General features: G+C 53.4%; 1 protein-coding gene across 1 annotated transcript in view; it reads right to left on the bottom strand.

Moving 5' to 3' along the window:
- Positions 1–22,400, bottom strand: part of LOC122540190 (dynein axonemal heavy chain 6-like) — a 1,075,999-nt gene that overhangs the window by 446,906 nt on the left and 606,693 nt on the right. The window contains exons 55-56 of the mRNA XM_087984706.1: positions 20,152–20,311; positions 10,979–11,110 (exon numbers count right to left, since the gene is read on the bottom strand). Of these exons, the coding sequence (XP_087840832.1) occupies positions 10,979–11,110; positions 20,152–20,311 (292 nt within the window). The remainder of the gene's footprint in view (positions 1–10,978; positions 11,111–20,151; positions 20,312–22,400) is intronic.

Below are 22,400 nucleotides of genomic sequence, written 5' to 3'. Positions count from 1 at the left end.
CTGTTCCCATACACACACTCTCCTGTCCCTGTACACACACTCTCCTGTCCCCATACACACACTCTCCTGTCCCATATACACAGTCTGTTGTCCCCATACACACATTCTCCTGTCCACATACACACACTCTCCTGGCCACATACACACAATGTCCTGCTGCCATACACACACTCTCCTGTCCCGTACACACACTTTCCTGTCCCCGTATACACACACTCCTGTCCCATGCCCACACTCTCCTGTCCTGTACACACACACCTCTGTCCCGTACACACACTCTACTGTCCACATACACACACTCACTCTCCTGTCCCCATACTCACACTCTCCTGTGGGGAGAAAGTGAGGTCTGCAGATGCTGGAGATCAGAGCTGGAAATCTGTTGCTCGAAAAGCGCAGCAGGTCAGGCATCATCCAGGGAACAGGAGAATCGACGTTTCGGGCATAAGCCCTTCTTCAGGAATAGGCAAAGTTTGTCTCTTTTTAATTTTCTTTTTTTTTGGGGAAAAGGGACAAACTTTCCCCATTCCTGAAGAAGCGCTTATGCCCGAAACGTCGATTCTCCTGTTCCCTGGATGCTGCCTGACCTGCTGCGCTTTTCCAGCAACACATTTCCAGCTCACACTCTCCTGTCCCATACACACACTCTCCTGTTCCCTACACATACTCTTCTGTCCCCATACACACACTCTCCTGTCCCCGTACACATACTCTCCTGTCCCACACACACACAGTCCTGTCCCGTACACACACTCTACTATTCCCATACACACACTCACCTGTCCTGTACACTCATTCTCCTGTCCCCATACACACACTCTCCTGTCCCATACACACAGTCTGTTGTCCCCATACACACATTCTCCTGCCCACATACACACACTCTCCTGGCCACATACACACTATGTCCTGCTGCCATACACACACTCTCCTGTCCCGTACACACACTTTCCTGTCCCCGTACACACACTTTCCTGTCCCCGTACACACACACTCCTGTCCCATGCCCACACTCTCCTGTCCCGTACACACACACCTCTGTCCACATATACACACTCTCCTGTCCCATACACACACTCTCCTGTCCCCAAACACACACTCTCCTGTCACATACACACACTCTCCTGTCCCCATACACACACTTCCCTGTCCCCGTACACACACTCTCCTGTCCCCATACACACACTCTCCTGTCACATACACACACTCTCCTGTTCCCATACACACACTCTCCTGTCCCCGTACACACACTCTCCTGTCCCTGGACACACACTGTCCTGCCCCATACACACACTCTCCTGTCCCCATACACACACTCTCCTGTCCCTGTACACACACTCTCCTGTCCCCATATACACACTGTCCTGTCCCCTTATACACACACTCCTGTCCCATGCACACTCTCTCCAGTCCACTTACACACACTCTCCTGTCCCATACACACACTCTCCTGTCCCCACACACACTCTCCTGTCCCGTACACACACTCTCCTGACCCATACACACACTTTCCTGTCCCCATACACACACTCTCCTGTTCCCATACACACATTCTCCTGTCCCCATACACACACTCTCCTGTCCCCATACACACACACACACCCCTTTCCCCGTACACACACTCACCTGTTCCCGAACACACACTCTACTGTCCTGTATACACACTCTCCTGTTCACACACACATACTCTCCTGTGCCATACACACACACTCCTGTCCCATCCACACACAGTTCTGTCCCCGTACACACACTCTCCAGTCCCCATACACACACAGTCCTGTGCCGTACACACACTCTACTGTTCCCATACACACACTCTCCTGTCCCTGTACACACACTCTCCTGTCCCCATATACACACTCTCCTGTCCCATACACACAGTCTGTTGTCCCCATACACACACTCTCCTGGCCCCATACACACACTCTCCTGTCCCCACACACATACTCCTGTCTCGTACACACACTCTCCTGTCTCGTACACACACTCTCCTGTCCTGTACACACACTCTCCTGGCTCCATACACACACTCTCCTGTCCCCGGACACACACTCTCCTGTCACGTACACACATTCTCCTGTCCCGTACACACACTGTCCTGTCCCATACACACATTCTCCTGTCCCGTACACACACACCCCTTTCCCCGAACACACACACACACTCACCTGTTCCCGAACACACACTCTACTGTCCTGTACACACACTCTCCTGTTCACACACACACTCTCCTGTGCCGTACACACACACTCCTGTCCCATACACACACAGTCCTGTGCCGTACACACACTCTACTGTTCCCATACACACACTCTCCTGTCCCTGTACACACACTCTCCTGTCTCCATACACACACTCTCCTGTCCCATACACACAGTCTGTTGTCCCCATACACACATTCTCCTGCCCACATACACACACTCTCCTGGCCACATACACACAATGTCCTGCTGCCATACACACACTCTCCTGTCCCCGTACACACACACACCCCTTTCCCCGTACACACACACACTCACCTGTTCCCGAACACACACTCTACTGTCCTGTACACACACTCTCCTGTTCACACACACACACTCTCCTGTGCCGTACACACACACTCCTGTCACATACACACACAGTCCTGTCCCCGTACACACACTCTCCTGTCCCCAGACACACACAGTCCTGTGCCGTACACACACTCTACTGTTCCCATACACACACTCTCCTGTCCCTGTACACACACTCTCCTGTCCCCATACACACACTCTCCTGTCCCATACACACAGTCTGTTGTCCCCATACACACACTCTCCTGGCCCCATACACACACTCTCCTGTCTCGTACACACACTCTCCTGTCTCGTACACACATTCTCCTGTCCTGTACACACACTCTCCTGTTCACACACAAACACTCTCCTGTCCCATACACACACAGTCCTGTCCCCGTACACACACTCTCCTGTCCCCATACACACACAGTCCTGTGCCGTACACACACTCTACTGTTCCCATACACACACTCTCCTGTCCCCATACACACACTCTCCTGTCCCATGCACACAGTCTGTTGTCCCCATACACACACTCTCCTGTCTCGTACACACACTCTCCTGTCTCGTACACACATTCTCCTGTCCTGTACACACACTCTCCTGTTCACACACAAACACTCTCCTGTCCCATACACACACTCTCCTGTCCCCATACACACACAGTCCTGTGCCGTACACACATTCTACTGTTCCCATACGCACACTCTCCTGTCCCCGTACACACACTCTCCTGTCCCCACACATATACTCCTGTCTCGTACACACACTCTCCTGTCCCGTACACACACTCTCCTGTCCCGTACACAAACTCTCCTGTCCCATACACACAGTCTGTTGTCCCCATACACACATTCTCCTGCCCACATACACACACTCTCCTGGCCACATACACACAATGTCCTGCTGCCATACACACACTCTCCTGTCCCCGTACACACACACACCCCTTTCCCCGTACACACACACACTCACCTGTTCCCGAACACACACTCTACTGTCCTGTACACACACTCTCCTGTTCACACACACACACTCTCCTGTGCCGTACACACACACTCCTGTCACATACACACACAGTCCTGTCCCCGTACACACACTCTCCTGTCCCCAGACACACACAGTCCTGTGCCGTACACACACTCTACTGTTCCCATACACACACTCTCCTGTCCCTGTACACACACTCTCCTGTCCCCATACACACACTCTCCTGTCCCATACACACAGTCTGTTGTCCCCATACACACACTCTCCTGGCCCCATACACACACTCTCCTGTCTCGTACACACACTCTCCTGTCTCGTACACACATTCTCCTGTCCTGTACACACACTCTCCTGTTCACACACAAACACTCTCCTGTCCCATACACACACAGTCCTGTCCCCGTACACACACTTTCCTGTCCCCATACACACACAGTCCTGTGCCGTACACACACTCTACTGTTCCCATACACACACTCTCCTGTCCCCATACACACACTCTCCTGTCCCATGCACACAGTCTGTTGTCCCCATACACACACTCTCCTGTCTCGTACACACACTCTCCTGTCTCGTACACACATTCTCCTGTCCTGTACACACACTCTCCTGTTCACACACAAACACTCTCCTGTCCCATACACACACAGTCCTGTCCCCGTACACACACTCTCCTGTCCCCATACACACACAGTCCTGTGCCGTACACACACTCTACTGTTCCCATACGCACACTCTCCTGTCCCCGTACACACACTCTCCTGTCCCCACACATATACTCCTGTCTCGTACACACACTCTCCTGTCCCGTACACACACTCTCCTGTCCCGTACACAAACTCTCCTGTCCCATACACACAGTCTGTTGTCCCCATAAACACTCTCCTGCCCACATACACACACTCTCCTGTACCCGTACACACACTCTCCTGTCCGGTACACACACTCTCCTGTCCCAATACACACACTCTCCTGTCCGTACACACACTCTCCTGTCCCCGTACACACACTCTCCTGTCCCCGTATACACACTCTCCTGTCCCGTACACACACTCTCCTGTCCCTGTACACACACTCTCCTGTCCCATTTCACACACTCTCCTGTCCCCACACAAACACTCTCCTGTCCCATACACACAGTCTCTTGTCCCCATAAACACACCCTCCTGCCCACATACACACACTCTCCTGTCCCCGTACACACACTCTCCTGTCCCCATACACACACTCTCCTGTACCCGTACACACACTCTCCTGTCCGGTACACACACTCTCCAGTCCCGTACACACACTCTCCTGTCCCCGTACACGCACTCTCCTGTCCCAATACACACACTCTCCTGTCCGTACACACACTCTCCTGTCCCCGTATACACACTCTCCTGTCCCCGTACACACACTCTCCTGTCCCCGTATACACACTCTCCTGTCCCGTACACACACTCTCCTGTCCCTGTACACACACTCTCCTGTCCCATTTCACACACTCTCCTGTCCCCACACACACACTCTCCTGTTCCGTACACACACTCTCCCGTCCCCGTACACACACTCTCCTGTCCCGTACACACACTCTCCTGTCCCATTTCACACACTCTCCTGTTCCCACACACACACTCTCCTGTTCCGTACACACACTCTCCCGTCCCCGTATACACACTCTCCTGTCCCCGTACACACACTCTCCTGTCCCCGTATACACACTCTCCTGTCCGTACACACACTCTCCTGTCCCCGTATACACACTCTCCTGTCCCCGTACACACACTCTCCTGTCCCCGTATACACACTCTCCTGTCCCGTACACACACTCTCCTGTCCCGTACACACACTCTCCTGTCCCATTTCACACACTCTCCTGTCCCCACACACACACTCTCCTGTTCCGTACACACACTCTCCCGTCCCCGTACACACACTCAGCTGTCCCTGTACACACACTCTCCTGTCCCCGTACACACACTCTCCTGTCCCATACACACAGTCTCTTGTCCCCATAAACACACTCGACTGCCCACATACACACACTCTCCTGTCCCCGTACACACACTCTCCTGTCCCCATACATACACTGTACTGCCGTCATACGCACACTCTCCTGTCCCCGTACACACACTCTCCTGTCCCCACACATATACTCCTGTCTCGTACACACACTCTCCTGTCCCGTACACACACTCTCCTGTCCCGCACACACGCTTTCCTGTCCCCGTACACACACTCTCCTGTTCCGTACACACACCCTCCTGTCCCTGTACACACACTCTCCTGTCCCCATACACACACACTCCTGTCCCATACACACAGTCTGTTGTCCCCATAAACACTCTCCTGCCCACATACACACACTCTCCTGTCCCCGTACACACACTCTCCCATCCCCGTACACACACTCTCCTGTCCCCGTACACACACTCTCCTGTCCCTGTACACACACTCTCCTGTCCGTACACACACTCTCCTGTCCCCGTACACACACTCTCCTGTCCCCGTATACACACTCTCCCGTCCCCATACACACACTCTCCTGTCCCATACACACAGTCTGTTGTCCCCATAAACACACTCTCCTGCCCACATACACACACTCTCCTGTCCCCGTGCATACTCTCTCCTGTGCCGTACACACACTCTCCTGTCCCATACACACACTCTCCTGTCCCCGTACACACACTCTCCTGTCTCATACACACACTCTCCTGTCCCAATACACACACTCTCCTGTCCCATAAACACACACTCCTGTCCCCATACACACACTTTCCTGTTCCCATACACAAACACTCTCCTGTCCCCGTGCATACTCTCTCCTGTGCCGTACACACACTCTCCTGTCCCATACACACACTCTCCTGTCCCCGTACACACACTCTCCTGTCCCATACACACACTCTCCTGTCCCCACACACGCACACCCTCCTGTTCCCATACACACACTCTCCTGTCCCCATACACACACTCTCCTGTCCCCGTACACACACACCCCTTTCCCCGTACATACACACACCTGTTCCCGAACACACACTCTACAGTCCCGTACACACACTCTCCTGTTCACACACACACACTCTCCTGTGCCGTACACACACACACTCCTGTCCCAATACACACACTCTCCTGTCCCCTACACATACTCTCCTGTCCCCGTACACACACTCTCCTGTCCCATACACACACTCTCCTGTCCCAATACACACACTCTCCTGTCCCCACACACGCACACCCTCCTGTTCCCATACACACACTCTCCTGTCCCCATACACACACTCTCCTGTCCCCGTACACACACACCCCTTTCCCCGTACATACACACACCTGTTCCCGAACACACACTCTACAGTCCCGTACACACACTCTCCTGTTCACACACACACACTCTCCTGTGCCGTACACACACACTCTCCTGTCCCCATAAACACACTCTCCTGTCCCATACACACACTCTCCTGTCCCCGTACACACACTCTCCTGTCCCATACACACACTCTCCTGTCCCAATACACACACTCTCCTGTCCCCACACACGCACACCCTCCTGTTCCCATACACACACTCTCCTGTCCCCATACACACACTCTCCTGTCCCCGTACACACACACCCCTTTCCCCGTACATACACACACCTGTTCCCGAACACACACTCTACAGTCCCGTACACACACTCTCCTGTTCACACACACACACTCTCCTGTGCCGTACACACACACTCTCCTGTCCCCATAAACACACTCTCCTGTCCCATACACACACTCTCCTGTCCCCGTACACACACTCTCCTGTCCCATACACACACTCTCCTGTCCCAATACACACACTCTCCTGTCCCCACACACGCACACCCTCCTGTTCCCATACACACACTCTCCTGTCCCCATACACACACTCTCCTGTCCCCGTACACACACACCCCTTTCCCCGTACATACACACACCTGTTCCCGAACACACACTCTACAGTCCCGTACACACACTCTCCTGTTCACACACACACACTCTCCTGTCCCCATACACACACTCTCCTGTCCCCTACAAACACTCTCCTGTCCCCATACACACACTCTCCTGCCCCTGTACACACACTCTCCTGTCCCCATACACACACTTTCCTGCCCCATACACAGACTCGCCTGTCCCAATACACACACTCTCCTGTCCCAATACAAACACTCTCCTGTCCCCACACACACTCATCTGTCCCGTACACACACTCTCTTGACCCATACACACACTTTCCTGTCCCCACACACGCACACCCTCCTGTTCCCATACACACACTCTCCTGTCCCCATACACACACTCTCCTGTCCCCGTACACACACACCCCTTTCCCCGTACATACACACACCTGTTCCCGAACACACACTCTACAGTCCCGTACACACACTCTCCTGTTCACACACACACACTCTCCTGTGCCGTACACACACACACTCCTGTCCCATACAACACAGTCCTGTCCCCTACACATACTCTACTGTCCCATACACACACTTTCCTGTCCCCGTACACACACTCTCCTGTCCCCATACACACACAGTCCTGTCCCGTACACACACTCTACTGTTCCCATACACACACTCTCCTGTCCCTGTACACACACTCTCCTGTCCCCATACACACACTCTCCTGTCCCATATACACAGTCTATTGTCCCCATACACACATTCTCCTGTCCATATACACACACTCTCCTGGCCACATACACACAATGTCCTACTGCCATACACACACTCTCCTGTCCCGTACACACACTTTCCTGTCCCCGTATACACACACTCCTGTCCCATGCCCACACTCTCCTGTCCTGTACACACACACCTCTGTCCCGTACATACACTCTACTGACCACATACACACACTCACTCTCCTGTCCCCATACTCACACTCTCCTGTGGGGAGAAAGTGAGGTCTGCAGATGCTGGAGATCAGAGCTGGAAATCTGTTGCTCGAAAAGCGCAGCAGGTCAGGCAGCATCCAGGGAACAGGAGAATCGACGTTTCGGGCATAAGCCCTTCTTCAGGAATAGGGAAAGTTTGTCTCTTTTTAATTTTCTTTTTTTTTGGGGAAAAGGGACAAACTTTCCCCATTCCTGAAGAAGCGCTTATGCCCGAAACGTCGATTCTCCTGTTCCCTGGATGCTGCCTGACCTGCTGCGCTTTTCCAGCAACACATTTCCAGCTCACACTCTCCTGTCCCATACACACACTCTCCTGTTCCCTACACATACTCTTCTGTCCCCATACACACACTCTCCTGTCCCCGTACACATACTCTCCTGTCCCACACACACACAGTCCTGTCCCGTACACACACACTACTATTCCCATACACACACTCACCTGTCCTGTACACTCATTCTCCTGTCCCCATACACACACTCTCCTGTCCCATACACACAGTCTGTTGTCCCCATACACACATTCTCCTGCCCACATACACACACTCTCCTGGCCACATACACACTATGTCCTGCTGCCATACACACACTCTCCTGTCCCGTACACACACTTTCCTGTCCCCGTACACACACTTTCCTGTCCCCGTACACACACACTCCTGTCCCATGCCCACACTCTCCTGTCCCGTACACACACACCTCTGTCCACATACACACACTCTCCTGTCCCATATACACAGTCTGTTGTCCCCATACACACATTCTCCTGTCCACATACACACACTCTCCTGGCCACATACACACAATGTCCTACTGCCATACACACACTCTCCTGTCCCGTACACACACTTTCCTGTCCCCGTATACACACACTCCTGTCCCATGCCCACACTCTCCTGTCCTGTACACACACACCTCTGTCCCGTACATACACTCTACTGACCACATACACACACTCACTCTCCTGTCCCCATACTCACACTCTCCTGTGGGGAGAAAGTGAGGTCTGCAGATGCTGGAGATCAGCGCTGGAAATCTGTTGCTCGAAAAGCGCAGCAGGTCAGGCAGCATCCAGGGAACAGGAGAATCGACGTTTCGGGCATAAGCCCTTCTTCAGGAATGGGGAAAGTCTATCCCTTTTTTATTTTCTTTTTTTTTGGGAAAAAGGGACAAACTTTCCCCATTCCTGAAGAAGCGCTTATGCCCGAAACGTCGATTCTCCTGTTCCCTGGATGCTGCCTGACCTGCTGCGCTTTTCCAGCAACACATTTCCAGCTCACACTCTCCTGTCCCATACACACACTCTCCTGTCCCCATACACACACTCTCCTGTCCCCGTACACACGCTCTCCTGTCCCGTACACACATTCTCCTGTCCCGTACACACACTCTCCTGTCCCATACACACATTCTCCTGTCCCGTACACACACACCCCTTTCCCCGAACACACACACGCTCACCTGTTCCCAAACACACACTCTACTGTCCTGTACACACACTCTCCTGTTCACACACACGCTCCTGTCCCCATACACACACTCTCCTGTCCCATACACACAGTCTGTTGCCCCCATACACACATTCTCCTGCCCACATACACACAATGTCCTGCTGCCATACACACACTCTCCTGTCCCCGTACACACACACTCTCCTGTCCCCACACACATACTCCTGTCCCGTACACACACTCTCCTGTCCCCGTACACATACTCTCCTGTTCCCATACACACACTCTCCTGTCCCGTACACACACTCTCCTTTTTATTTATTTATTTTTTTTTGGGAAAAAGGGACAAACTTTCCCCATTCCTGAAGAAGGGCTTATGCCCGAAACGTCGATTCTCCTGTTCCCTGGATGCTGCCTGACCTGCTGCGCTTTTCCAGCAATACATTTCCAGCTCACACTCTCCTGTCCCATACACACACTCTCCTGTCCCATGCACACATTCTCCTGTCCCGTATACACACACACACACACACCTCTGTTCCGTACACACACTCTCCTGTCCCGTACACACACTCTCCTGTGCCCGTACACACACTCTACTGTCCCCATACACACACTCTCCTGTCCCCATACACACACACTCTTGTCCCGTACACACACTCTCCTGTCCTGTACACACACTCTCCTGTCCCGTACACACACTTTTCTATCCCCATACACACACTCTCCTGTCCTGTACACACATTCTCCTGTCCCGTACACACACTCTCCTGTCCGTATATCACATTCTCCTGTACCGTACACAAACACTCCTGTCCCATACACACACTCTCCTGTCCCATACACACACTCTCCTGTCCCATACACACACTCTCCTGTCCCAAACACATACTATCCACACACTCTCTTGTCCCCGCACACACACACTGGTCCTTTACGCACTCTCTTATTCCACACGTATTAGCTTGTCTGATACAGACACTCTGCTCCTATATTCCTAATATCTCATGGGACAGCTTTGTTTCAGCCCTCATCCCACCATGGTGCCATGTGTGCAGTGCAGCAGCTATCGGTCACCCAGTGCAGCAGCAATCTGCTTACCTTTCGGACATCGTGGTAGTGCTCTATCGCCAACACCCACTGGCACAGGGAGCGACATGCCGTGGACACCGTGCCCACTCTCTCTGGGTTAAAGTCCGGGTGCTTTGAGTAACTCTTCAACCGACTGAAAACCTGGCAACCAGAAGAACATTTCAACAAAGGTATTCCTCCAGGTCGGAATTCATCCCCACTTCCCAGCTACTGAGACACCAGGGAGACTGCTGGCAATTCCAAACAGGGTGTTTTATACTCGACAAATCCAGCATTTCCTGCTGTCCGCAAATATCAGCAGAGATGGTGCATGGTGACAGGATCTTCGAGGACAACGCCGGTCTCTGTGACACAGGCACCCTCACCCCAAGAACAGCAGGAATTCCACACATTGACGCAGAGATACGGAAGGAGGGGAAATGCATGGAGGCTGTGATCGCACGTATCTGCTGCCCCTGACCATGTCAGGTAGAGAGGACCGAACATCGCACTCCCCGCTCACTGAGTGTGAGGGATTGTCACACTCCCCGCTCACTGAGTGTGAGGAATTGTCACACACCCCGCTCACTGAGTGTGAGGAATCGTCACACTCCCCGCTCACTGAGTGTGAGGGATTGTCACACTCCCCGCTCACTGACTGTGAGGGATTGTCACCCTCTCCGCTCACTGAGTGTGAGGGATTGTCACACTCCCCGCTCACTGAGTGTGAGGGATTGTCACACTCCCCGCTCACTGAGTGTGAGGGATTGTCACACTCCCCGCTAACTGACTGTGAGGGATTGTCACACTCCCCGCTCAGTGAGTCTGAGGGATTGTCACACACCCCACACACTGAGTGTGAGGGATTGTCACACTCCTCACTCACTGAGTGTGAGGGATTGTCACACTCCCCGCTCACTGAGTGTGAGGGATTGTCACACTCCCCGCTCACTGAGTGTGAGGGATTGTCACACAACGCACTCACTGAGTGTGAGGGATTGTCACACTCCCCGCACAGTCAGTATGAGGGGTTGTCACACTCCCCGCTCACTGAGTGTGAGGGATTGTCACACTCCCCGCTCAGTGAGTCTGAGCGTTTGTCACACTCTCGCACAGTCAGTGTGAGGGATTGTCACACTCCCCACTCACTGAGTGTGAGGGATTGTCACACTCCCCGCTCAGTCAGTGTGAGGGATTGTCACACTCCCCGCTCAGTCAGTGTGAGGGATTGTCACACTCCCAGCTCAGTCAGTGTGAGGGATTGTCACACTCCCCGCACAGTCAGTATGAGGGATTGTCACACTCCCCGCTCAGTCAGTGTGAGGGATTGTCACACTCCCCGCTCAGTCAGTGTGAGGGATTGTCACACTCCCAGCTCAGTCAGTGTGAGGGATTGTCACACTCCCCGCTCACTGAGTGTGAGGGATTGTCACATTCCCCGCTCAATCAGTAAGAGGGTTTGTCACACTCCCAGCTCACTGAGTGTGAGGGATTGTCACACTCCCCGCTCAGTCAGTCTGAGGGATTGTCACACTCCCCGTTCAGTCAGTCTGAGGGATTGTCACACTCCCCGCTCACTGAGTGTGAGGGATTGTCACACTCCCCGTTCAGTCAGCATGAGGGATTGTCACACTCCCCGCTCAGTCAGTGTGAGGGATTGTCACACTCCCCGCTCAGTCAGTGTGAGGGATTGTCACATTGCCCGCTCAGTCAGTGTGAGGGATTGTCACACTCCCCGCTCAGTCAGTGTTAGAGATTGTCACACTCCCCGCTCAGTGTGAGGGATTGTCACACTCCCCGCTCAGTGAGTGTGAGGGATTGTCACACACCCCGCTCACTGAGTGTGAGGGATTGTCACACTCCCCGCTCACTGAGTGTGAGGGATTGTCACACTCCCAGCTCAGTCAGTCTGAGGGATTGTCACACTCCCCGCTCACTGAGTGTGAGGGATTGTCACACTCCCCGTTCACTGAGTGTGAGGGATTGTCACACTCCCCGCACAGTCAGTGTGAGGGATTGTCACGCTCCCCGCACAGTCAGTGTGAGGGATTGTCACGCTCCCCGCACAATCAGTCTGAGGGATTGTCACACTCCCCGCTCACTGAGTGTGAGGGATTGTCACACTCCCACCTTAGTCAGTGTGAGGGATTGTCACACTCCCCGCTCAGTCAGTGTGAGGGATTGTCACACTCCCAGCTCAGTCAGTGTGAGGGATTGTCACAGTCCCAGCTCAGTCAGTGTGAGGGATTGTCACACTCCCCACTCAGTCAGTGTGAGGGATTGTCACACTCCCAGCTTAGTCAGTGTGAGGGATTGTCACACTCCCCGCTCACTGAGTGTGAGGGATTGTCACACTCCCCGCTCAGTCAGTGTGAGGGATTGTCACAGTCCCAGCTCAGTCAGTGTGAGCGATTGTCACAGTCCCAGCTCAGTCAGTGTGAGGGATTGTCACACTCCCCGCTCACTGAGTGTGAGGGATTGTCACACTCCCCGCTCAGTCAGTCTGAGGGATTGTCACACTCCCCGCTCACTGAGTGTGAGGGATTGTCACACTCCCCGCTCACTGAGTGTGAGGGAATTTCACACTCCCCGCTCAGTCAGTCTGAGGGATTGTCACACTCCCCGCTCAGTCAGTTTGAGGGATTGTCACACTCCCCGCTCACTGAGTGTGAGGGATTGTCACACTCCCACCTTAGTCAGTGTGAGGGATTGTCACACTCCCCGCTCAGTCAGTGTGAGGGATTGTCACACTCCCAGCTCAGTCAGTGTGAGGGATTGTCACAGTCCCAGCTCAGTCAGTGTGAGGGATTGTCACACTCCCCGCTCAGTCAGTGTGAGGGATTGTCACACTCCCAGCTTAGTCAGTGTGAGGGATTGTCACACTCCCCGCTCAGTGAGTCTGAGCGTTTGTCACACTCTCGCACAGTCAGTGTGAGGGATTGTCACACTCCCCACTCACTGAGTGTGAGGGATTGTCACACTCCCCGCTCAGTCAGTGTGAGGGATTGTCACACTCCCCGCTCAGTCAGTGTGAGGGATTGTCACACTCCCAGCTCAGTCAGTGTGAGGGATTGTCACACTCCCCGCACAGTCAGTATGAGGGATTGTCACACTCCCCGCTCAGTCAGTGTGAGGGATTGTCACACTCCCCGCTCAGTCAGTGTGAGGGATTGTCACACTCCCAGCTCAGTCAGTGTGAGGGATTGTCACACTCCCCGCTCACTGAGTGTGAGGGATTGTCACATTCCCCGCTCAATCAGTAAGAGGGTTTGTCACACTCCCAGCTCACTGAGTGTGAGGGATTGTCACACTCCCCGCTCAGTCAGTCTGAGGGATTGTCACACTCCCCGTTCAGTCAGTCTGAGGGATTGTCACACTCCCCGCTCACTGAGTGTGAGGGATTGTCACACTCCCCGTTCAGTCAGCATGAGGGATTGTCACACTCCCCGCTCAGTCAGTGTGAGGGATTGTCACACTCCCCGCTCAGTCAGTGTGAGGGATTGTCACATTGCCCGCTCAGTCAGTGTGAGGGATTGTCACACTCCCCGCTCAGTCAGTGTTAGAGATTGTCACACTCCCCGCTCAGTGTGAGGGATTGTCACACTCCCCGCTCAGTGAGTCTGAGGGATTGTCACACACCCCGCTCACTGAGTGTGAGGGATTGTCACACTCCCCGCTCACTGAGTGTGAGGGATTGTCACACTCCCAGCTCAGTCAGTCTGAGGGATTGTCACACTCCCCGCTCACTGAGTGTGAGGGATTGTCACACTCCCCGTTCACTGAGTGTGAGGGATTGTCACACTCCCCGCACAGTCAGTGTGAGGGATTGTCACGCTCCCCGCACAGTCAGTGTGAGGGATTGTCACGCTCCCCGCACAATCAGTCTGAGGGATTGTCACACTCCCCGCTCACTGAGTGTGAGGGATTGTCACACTCCCACCTTAGTCAGTGTGAGGGATTGTCACACTCCCCGCTCAGTCAGTGTGAGGGATTGTCACACTCCCAGCTCAGTCAGTGTGAGGGATTGTCACAGTCCCAGCTCAGTCAGTGTGAGGGATTGTCACACTCCCCGCTCAGTCAGTGTGAGGGATTGTCACACTCCCAGCTTAGTCAGTGTGAGGGATTGTCACACTCCCCGCTCACTGAGTGTGAGGGATTGTCACACTCCCCGCTCAGTCAGTGTGAGGGATTGTCACAGTCCCAGCTCAGTCAGTGTGAGCGATTGTCACAGTCCCAGCTCAGTCAGTGTGAGGGATTGTCACACTCCCCGCTCACTGAGTGTGAGGGATTGTCACACTCCCCGCTCAGTCAGTGTGAGGGATTGTCACACTCCCCGCTCACTGAGTGTGAGGGATTGTCACACTCCCCGCTCACTGAGTGTGAGGGAATTTCACACTCCCCGCTCAGTCAGTCTGAGGGATTGTCACACTCCCCGCTCAGTCAGTCTGAGGGATTGTCACACTCCCCGCTCACTGAGTGTGAGGGATTGTCACACTCCCCACTCAGTCAGTCTGAGGGATTGTCACACTCCCCGCTCACTGAGTGTGAGGGATTGTCACACTCCCCACTCACTGAGTGTGAGGGATTGTCACACTCCCCGCTCACTGAGTGTGAGGGATTGTCACACTCCCCGCTCACTGAGTGTGAGGGATTGTCACACAACGCACTCACTGAGTGTGAGGGATTGTCACACTCCCCGCACAGTCAGTATGAGGGGTTGTCACACTCCCCGCTCACTGAGTGTGAGGGATTGTCACACTCCCCGCTCAGTGAGTCTGAGCGTTTGTCACACTCTCGCACAGTCAGTGTGAGGGATTGTCACACTCCCCACTCACTGAGTGTGAGGGATTTTCACACTCCCCGCTCAGTCAGTGTGAGGGATTGTCACACTCCCCGCTCAGTCAGTGTGAGGGATTGTCACACTCCCAGCTCAGTCAGTGTGAGGGATTGTCACACTCCCCGCTCACTGAGTGTGAGGGATTGTCACACTCCCAGCTCAGTCAGTATGAGGGGTTGTCACACTCCCCGCTCAGTCAGTGTGAGGGATTGTCACACTCCCAGCTCAGTCAGTGTGAGGGATTGTCACACTCCCCGCTCACTGAGTGTGAGGGATTGTCACATTCCCCGCTCAATCAGTAAGAGGGTTTGTCACACTCCCAGCTCACTGAGTGTGAGGGATTGTCACACTCCCCGCTCAGTCAGTCTGAGGGATTGTCACACTCCCCGTTCAGTCAGTCTGAGGGATTGTCACACTCCCCGCTCACTGAGTGTGAGGGATTGTCACACTCCCCGTTCAGTCAGCATGAGGGATTGTCACACTCCCCGCTCAGTCAGTGTGAGGGATTGTCACACTCCCCGCTCAGTCAGTGTGAGGGATTGTCACATTGCCCGCTCAGTCAGTGTGAGGGATTGTCACACTCTCCGCTCAGTCAGTGTTAGAGATTGTCACACTCCCCGCTCAGTGTGAGGGATTGTCACACTCCCCGCTCAGTGAGTCTGAGGGATTGTCACACACCCCGCTCACTGAGTGTGAGGGATTGTCACACTCCCCGCTCACTGAGTGTGAGGGATTGTCACACTCCCAGCTCAGTCAGTCTGAGGGATTGTCACACTCCCCGCTCACTGAGTGTGAGGGATTGTCACACTCCCCGTTCACTGAGTGTGAGGGATTGTCACACTCCCCGCACAGTCAGTGTGAGGGATTGTCACGCTCCCCGCACAGTCAGTGTGAGGGATTGTCACGCTCCCCGCACAATCAGTCTGAGGGATTGTCACACTCCCCGCTCACTGAGTGTGAGGGATTGTCACACTCCCACCTTAGTCAGTATGAGGGATTGTCACACTCCCCGCTCAGTCAGTGTGAGGGATTGTCACACTCCCAGCTCACTGAGTGTGAGGGATTGTCACACTCCCCGCTCAGTCAGTCTGAGGGATTGTCACACTCCCCGTTCAGTCAGTCTGAGGGATTGTCACACTCCCCGCTCACTGAGTGTGAGGGATTGTCACACTCCCCGTTCAGTCAGCATGAGGGATTGTCACACTCCCCGCTCAGTCAGTGTGAGGGATTGTCACACTCCCCGCTCAGTCAGTGTGAGGGATTGTCACATTGCCCGCTCAGTCAGTGTGAGGGATTGTCACACTCCCCGCTCAGTCAGTGTTAGAGATTGTCACACTCCCCGCTCAGTGTGAGGGATTGTCACACTCCCCGCTCAGTGAGTCTGAGGGATTGTCACACACCCCGCTCACTGAGTGTGAGGGATTGTCACACTCCCCGCTCACTGAGTGTGAGGGATTGTCACACTCCCAGCTCAGTCAGTCTGAGGGATTGTCACACTCCCCGCTCACTGAGTGTGAGGGATTGTCACACTCCCCGTTCACTGAGTGTGAGGGATTGTCACACTCCCCGCACAGTCAGTGTGAGGGATTGTCACGCTCCCCGCACAGTCAGTGTGAGGGATTGTCACGCTCCCCGCACAATCAGTCTGAGGGATTGTCACACTCCCCGCTCACTGAGTGTGAGGGATTGTCACACTCCCACCTTAGTCAGTGTGAGGGATTGTCACACTCCCCGCTCAGTCAGTGTGAGGGATTGTCACACTCCCAGCTCAGTCAGTGTGAGGGATTGTCACAGTCCCAGCTCAGTCAGTGTGAGGGATTGTCACACTCCCCGCTCAGTCAGTGTGAGGGAATTTCACACTCCCCGCTCAGTCAGTCTGAGGGATTGTCACACTCCCCGCTCAGTCAGTCTGAGGGATTGTCACACTCCCCGCTCACTGAGTGTGAGGGATTGTCACACTCCCCACTCAGTCAGTCTGAGGGATTGTCACACTCCCCGCTCACTGAGTGTGAGGGATTGTCACACTCCCCACTCACTGAGTGTGAGGGATTGTCACACTCCCCGCTCACTGAGTGTGAGGGATTGTCACACTCCCCGCTCACTGAGTGTGAGGGATTGTCACACAACGCACTCACTGAGTGTGAGGGATTGTCACACTCCCCGCACAGTCAGTATGAGGGGTTGTCACACTCCCCGCTCACTGAGTGTGAGGGATTGTCACACTCCCCGCTCAGTGAGTCTGAGCGTTTGTCACACTCTCGCACAGTCAGTGTGAGGGATTGTCACACTCCCCACTCACTGAGTGTGAGGGATTTTCACACTCCCCGCTCAGTCAGTGTGAGGGATTGTCACACTCCCCGCTCAGTCAGTGTGAGGGATTGTCACACTCCCAGCTCAGTCAGTGTGAGGGATTGTCACACTCCCCGCTCACTGAGTGTGAGGGATTGTCACACTCCCAGCTCAGTCAGTATGAGGGGTTGTCACACTCCCCGCTCAGTCAGTGTGAGGGATTGTCACACTCCCAGCTCAGTCAGTGTGAGGGATTGTCACACTCCCCGCTCACTGAGTGTGAGGGATTGTCACATTCCCCGCTCAATCAGTAAGAGGGTTTGTCACACTCCCAGCTCACTGAGTGTGAGGGATTGTCACACTCCCCGCTCAGTCAGTCTGAGGGATTGTCACACTCCCCGTTCAGTCAGTCTGAGGGATTGTCACACTCCCCGCTCACTGAGTGTGAGGGATTGTCACACTCCCCGTTCAGTCAGCATGAGGGATTGTCACACTCCCCGCTCAGTCAGTGTGAGGGATTGTCACACTCCCCGCTCAGTCAGTGTGAGGGATTGTCACATTGCCCGCTCAGTCAGTGTGAGGGATTGTCACACTCCCCGCTCAGTCAGTGTTAGAGATTGTCACACTCCCCGCTCAGTGTGAGGGATTGTCACACTCCCCGCTCAGTGAGTCTGAGGGATTGTCACACACCCCGCTCACTGAGTGTGAGGGATTGTCACACTCCCCGCTCACTGAGTGTGAGGGATTGTCACACTCCCAGCTCAGTCAGTCTGAGGGATTGTCACACTCCCCGCTCACTGAGTGTGAGGGATTGTCACACTCCCCGTTCACTGAGTGTGAGGGATTGTCACACTCCCCGCACAGTCAGTGTGAGGGATTGTCACGCTCCCCGCACAGTCAGTGTGAGGGATTGTCACGCTCCCCGCACAATCAGTCTGAGGGATTGTCACACTCCCCGCTCACTGAGTGTGAGGGATTGTCACACTCCCACCTTAGTCAGTGTGAGGGATTGTCACGCTCCCCGCACAATCAGTCTGAGGGATTGTCACACTCCCCGCTCACTGAGTGTGAGGGATTGTCACACTCCCACCTTAGTCAGTGTGAGGGATTGTCACACTCCCCGCTCAGTCAGTGTGAGGGATTGTCACACTCCCAGCTCAGTCAGTGTGAGGGATTGTCACAGTCCCAGCTCAGTCAGTGTGAGGGATTGTCACACTCCCCGCTCAGTCAGTGTGAGGGATTGTCACACTCCCAGCTTAGTCAGTGTGAGGGATTGTCACACTCCCCGCTCACTGAGTGTGAGGGATTGTCACACTCCCCGCTCAGTCAGTGTGAGGGATTGTCACAGTCCCAGCTCAGTCAGTGTGAGCGATTGTCACAGTCCCAGCTCAGTCAGTGTGAGGGATTGTCACACTCCCCGCTCTGTCAGTATGAGGGATTGTCACACTCCCCGCTCTGTCAGTGTGAGGGATTGTCACACTCTCCGTTTAGTGTGAGGGATTGTCACACACCCCGCTCAGTGTGAGGAATTGTCACACTCTCTGCTCAGTCAGTGCGATGGATTGTCACACTCACTGTTCAGTCAGTGTGAGGGATTGTCACACTCCCCGCTCTGTCAGTGTGAGGGATTGTCACACTCCCCGCTCTGTCAGTGTGAGGGATTGTCACACTCCCCGCTCAGTGTGAGGGATTGTCACACTCTCCGTTCAGTGTGAGGGATTGTCACACTCTCCGTTCAGTTTGAGGCATTGTCACACTCCCCGCTCTGTCAGTATGAGGGATTGTCACACTCCCCGCTCTGTCAGTGTGAGGGATTGTCACACTCTCCGTTCAGTGTGAGGGATTGTCACACTCCCCGCTCAGTCAGTGTGAGGGATTGTCACACTCCCAGCTCAGTCAGTGCGAGGGATTGTCACACTCCCCACTCACTGAGTGTGAGGGATTGTCACACTCTCTGCTCAGTCAGTGCGAGGGATTGTCACACTCCCCACTCACTGAGTGTGAGGGAATGTCACACTCCCTGCACAGTGTGTGGGATTGTCACACTCCCCGCACAGTGAGCGTGTGGGAATCTCACCTTCTCTGGGATCTTGTCCTTGTCGAGTTGGAGGAGATGTTTCAGGAAACTTGGGTCTCCAAGGAGCAGCTTTGCTGTTGTCCACTGAGGGCTCTTCTGTAGCAGCACACAGACCGCGTTCATCACCTTGAGAACCAGAATCGGGGGGCTGGTGTACACTCTGCACACACACACATTCCTCAGTGTTAGTCTTCGCAGGGACGACAAACTGTTTATTATTTCTCGTTTGTTGGTGCAATGGGAAGACATGGATATTGTTTCAGTTTTGGAGGTGTTCTGACTTGGTACTGAGACGTCAGGAAGCCGATTTGTTTTCTTGCATTTTAAAATAAATTTTGGAATTTTTGAACTGAGGGAAATTATCTCGTAATTTAGTGCCTGAAATAAATGGGTGGGAAAGCACCTATCTGTGGATGTGTGCTCTTAAAAGTAGGCAGAGAATATTCTGGAGGGTTATTATCGGAAAGATAGAATCCTCAGATGGAAATGAATGGAGACCACGGCAGGTTAGTGCAGAGGAGAAATGGGCCAAAGTGCACCAGATTGAGTTGCCGGGAGCACACAGACAGGAGGTGTTCCGGGTAGCACATGAACTACCTGTAGGAGGTCACCTGGGGGTAAGAAAGACTCAGGCTAAGGTACAAAAACATTTTTATTGGCCTGGAGTGCACAAGGATGTGGTTACCTTTGCCGTACGTGTCATACATGCTAAATGGTAGGTCGGCCACAGGGCGGTAATAAAACCAGCCCCTTTGTTTCCAATTCCTGCATTTGAAGACCCTTTCACATGGGTTATAATTGATTGTGTAGATCCCCTCCCGAGAACCAGGAGAGAGAAAGAACTGGAGAAACAGGTGTTAGTTACGGCCCCGCAGAGTGAGGAATCAAATCCAGATGATGTGGATTTTGATGTGACTCAAAATGGATTAAAAAATGAAGAAGGCCTTGAGGAGTGGGATAGGTCAGTGAGCCATCTGCCTCAGGAGTGTAGAACACAGCTGTAAGATTTGTTACTGCAGTATAAGAACATATGTAAGAATCAGATAGCGAGGAAGGATGCTTTCGTACATGAAGTAGACGTAGGGAATACTGCTCTGATAAAACAACATCCCTATCAGCTTAAACCTTTCAAAGTCAGACAGGTCCAGATGGAGGTGGAGGCCATGCCCAACGAGGACAGCATCGAACCAAGCCCAAGCGATTGGAGTTCGCTGATCGTCTTAGTTCCCAAACCTGATGGGACTCAACGGTTCTACATGGATTATCGGAAGGTCAATGCTGTTACAATGCCAGTGAAATTGTGAGACTAACTAAGAGGAAAAAGGATGCATACATAAGGTCTCAGCAACAGAGGTCAGGCATAGCCTTGGAAGAATATCGGGTATGTAGGACCAATCTGAAACAAGGAATTAATAGGGCCAAAAGGGGCCATGAGACATCCTTAACAAGCAGGGTTAAGGAAACCCCAAAGCCTTTTATTTGTATATGAGGTGTAAGAGGGTAATGAGGGAAAGGGTTGGCCCACTCAAGGACAAAGGAGGAAAGTTATGCACGGAGTCAGAGAAAATGGATGATATTCTTAATGTGTACTTTGGATCGTATTCACCAAGGAGGGGATATGACAGATTAGATTAGATTCCCTACAGTGTGGAAACAGGCCCTTCAGCCCAAACCGACCCTCCAAAGAGTAACCCATCCAGACCCATTTCCCTCTGACTAATGCTCCCAACACTACGGGCAATTTAGCATGGCCAATTCACCTGACCTGCACATCTTTGGACTGGGGGAGGAAACTGGAGCTCCCAGAGGAAACCCACGCAGACACTGGGAGAATGTGCAAACTCCACACAGACAATCGCCCAAGGCTGGAATCGAACCTGGGACCCTGGTGCTGTGAGGCAGCAGTGCTAACCACTGAGGCACCGGGCCACTCCAGGATGTTGAGGTTAGGAATAGATCTTTAATTACTCTGGGTCAAGTCGGCATAAAAGGCATTAAGGTGGACAAGTCCCCAGGTCCAGATGAGATCTATTCCAGGTTACTGAGGGAAGCGAGAGAGGAAATAGCTAGGGCTTTAATAGATACCTTTGCAGCATTTTTAAACATGCGTCAGGTCCTGGAGGTCTGAAGAATTGCTCATGTTGTCCCCTTATTGAAGAAGGGCAGCAGGGATAATCCAGGTAATTACAGACCGGTGAGCCTGACGTCAGTGGTAGGGAAGCTGCTGGAGAAGATACTGAGGGATAGGA

This window comes from Chiloscyllium plagiosum, unplaced genomic scaffold, assembly GCF_037043375.1.
Source record: "Chiloscyllium plagiosum isolate Xiang-an unplaced genomic scaffold, Cpla_swu_hap1 HiC_scaffold_3, whole genome shotgun sequence".
In the NCBI taxonomy this organism is placed as follows: Eukaryota; Metazoa; Chordata; class Chondrichthyes; order Orectolobiformes; family Hemiscylliidae; genus Chiloscyllium; species Chiloscyllium plagiosum.
The sequence above is the reverse complement of the archived record's forward strand: the minus strand, read 5'-3'. Positions and strand labels throughout refer to the sequence as shown.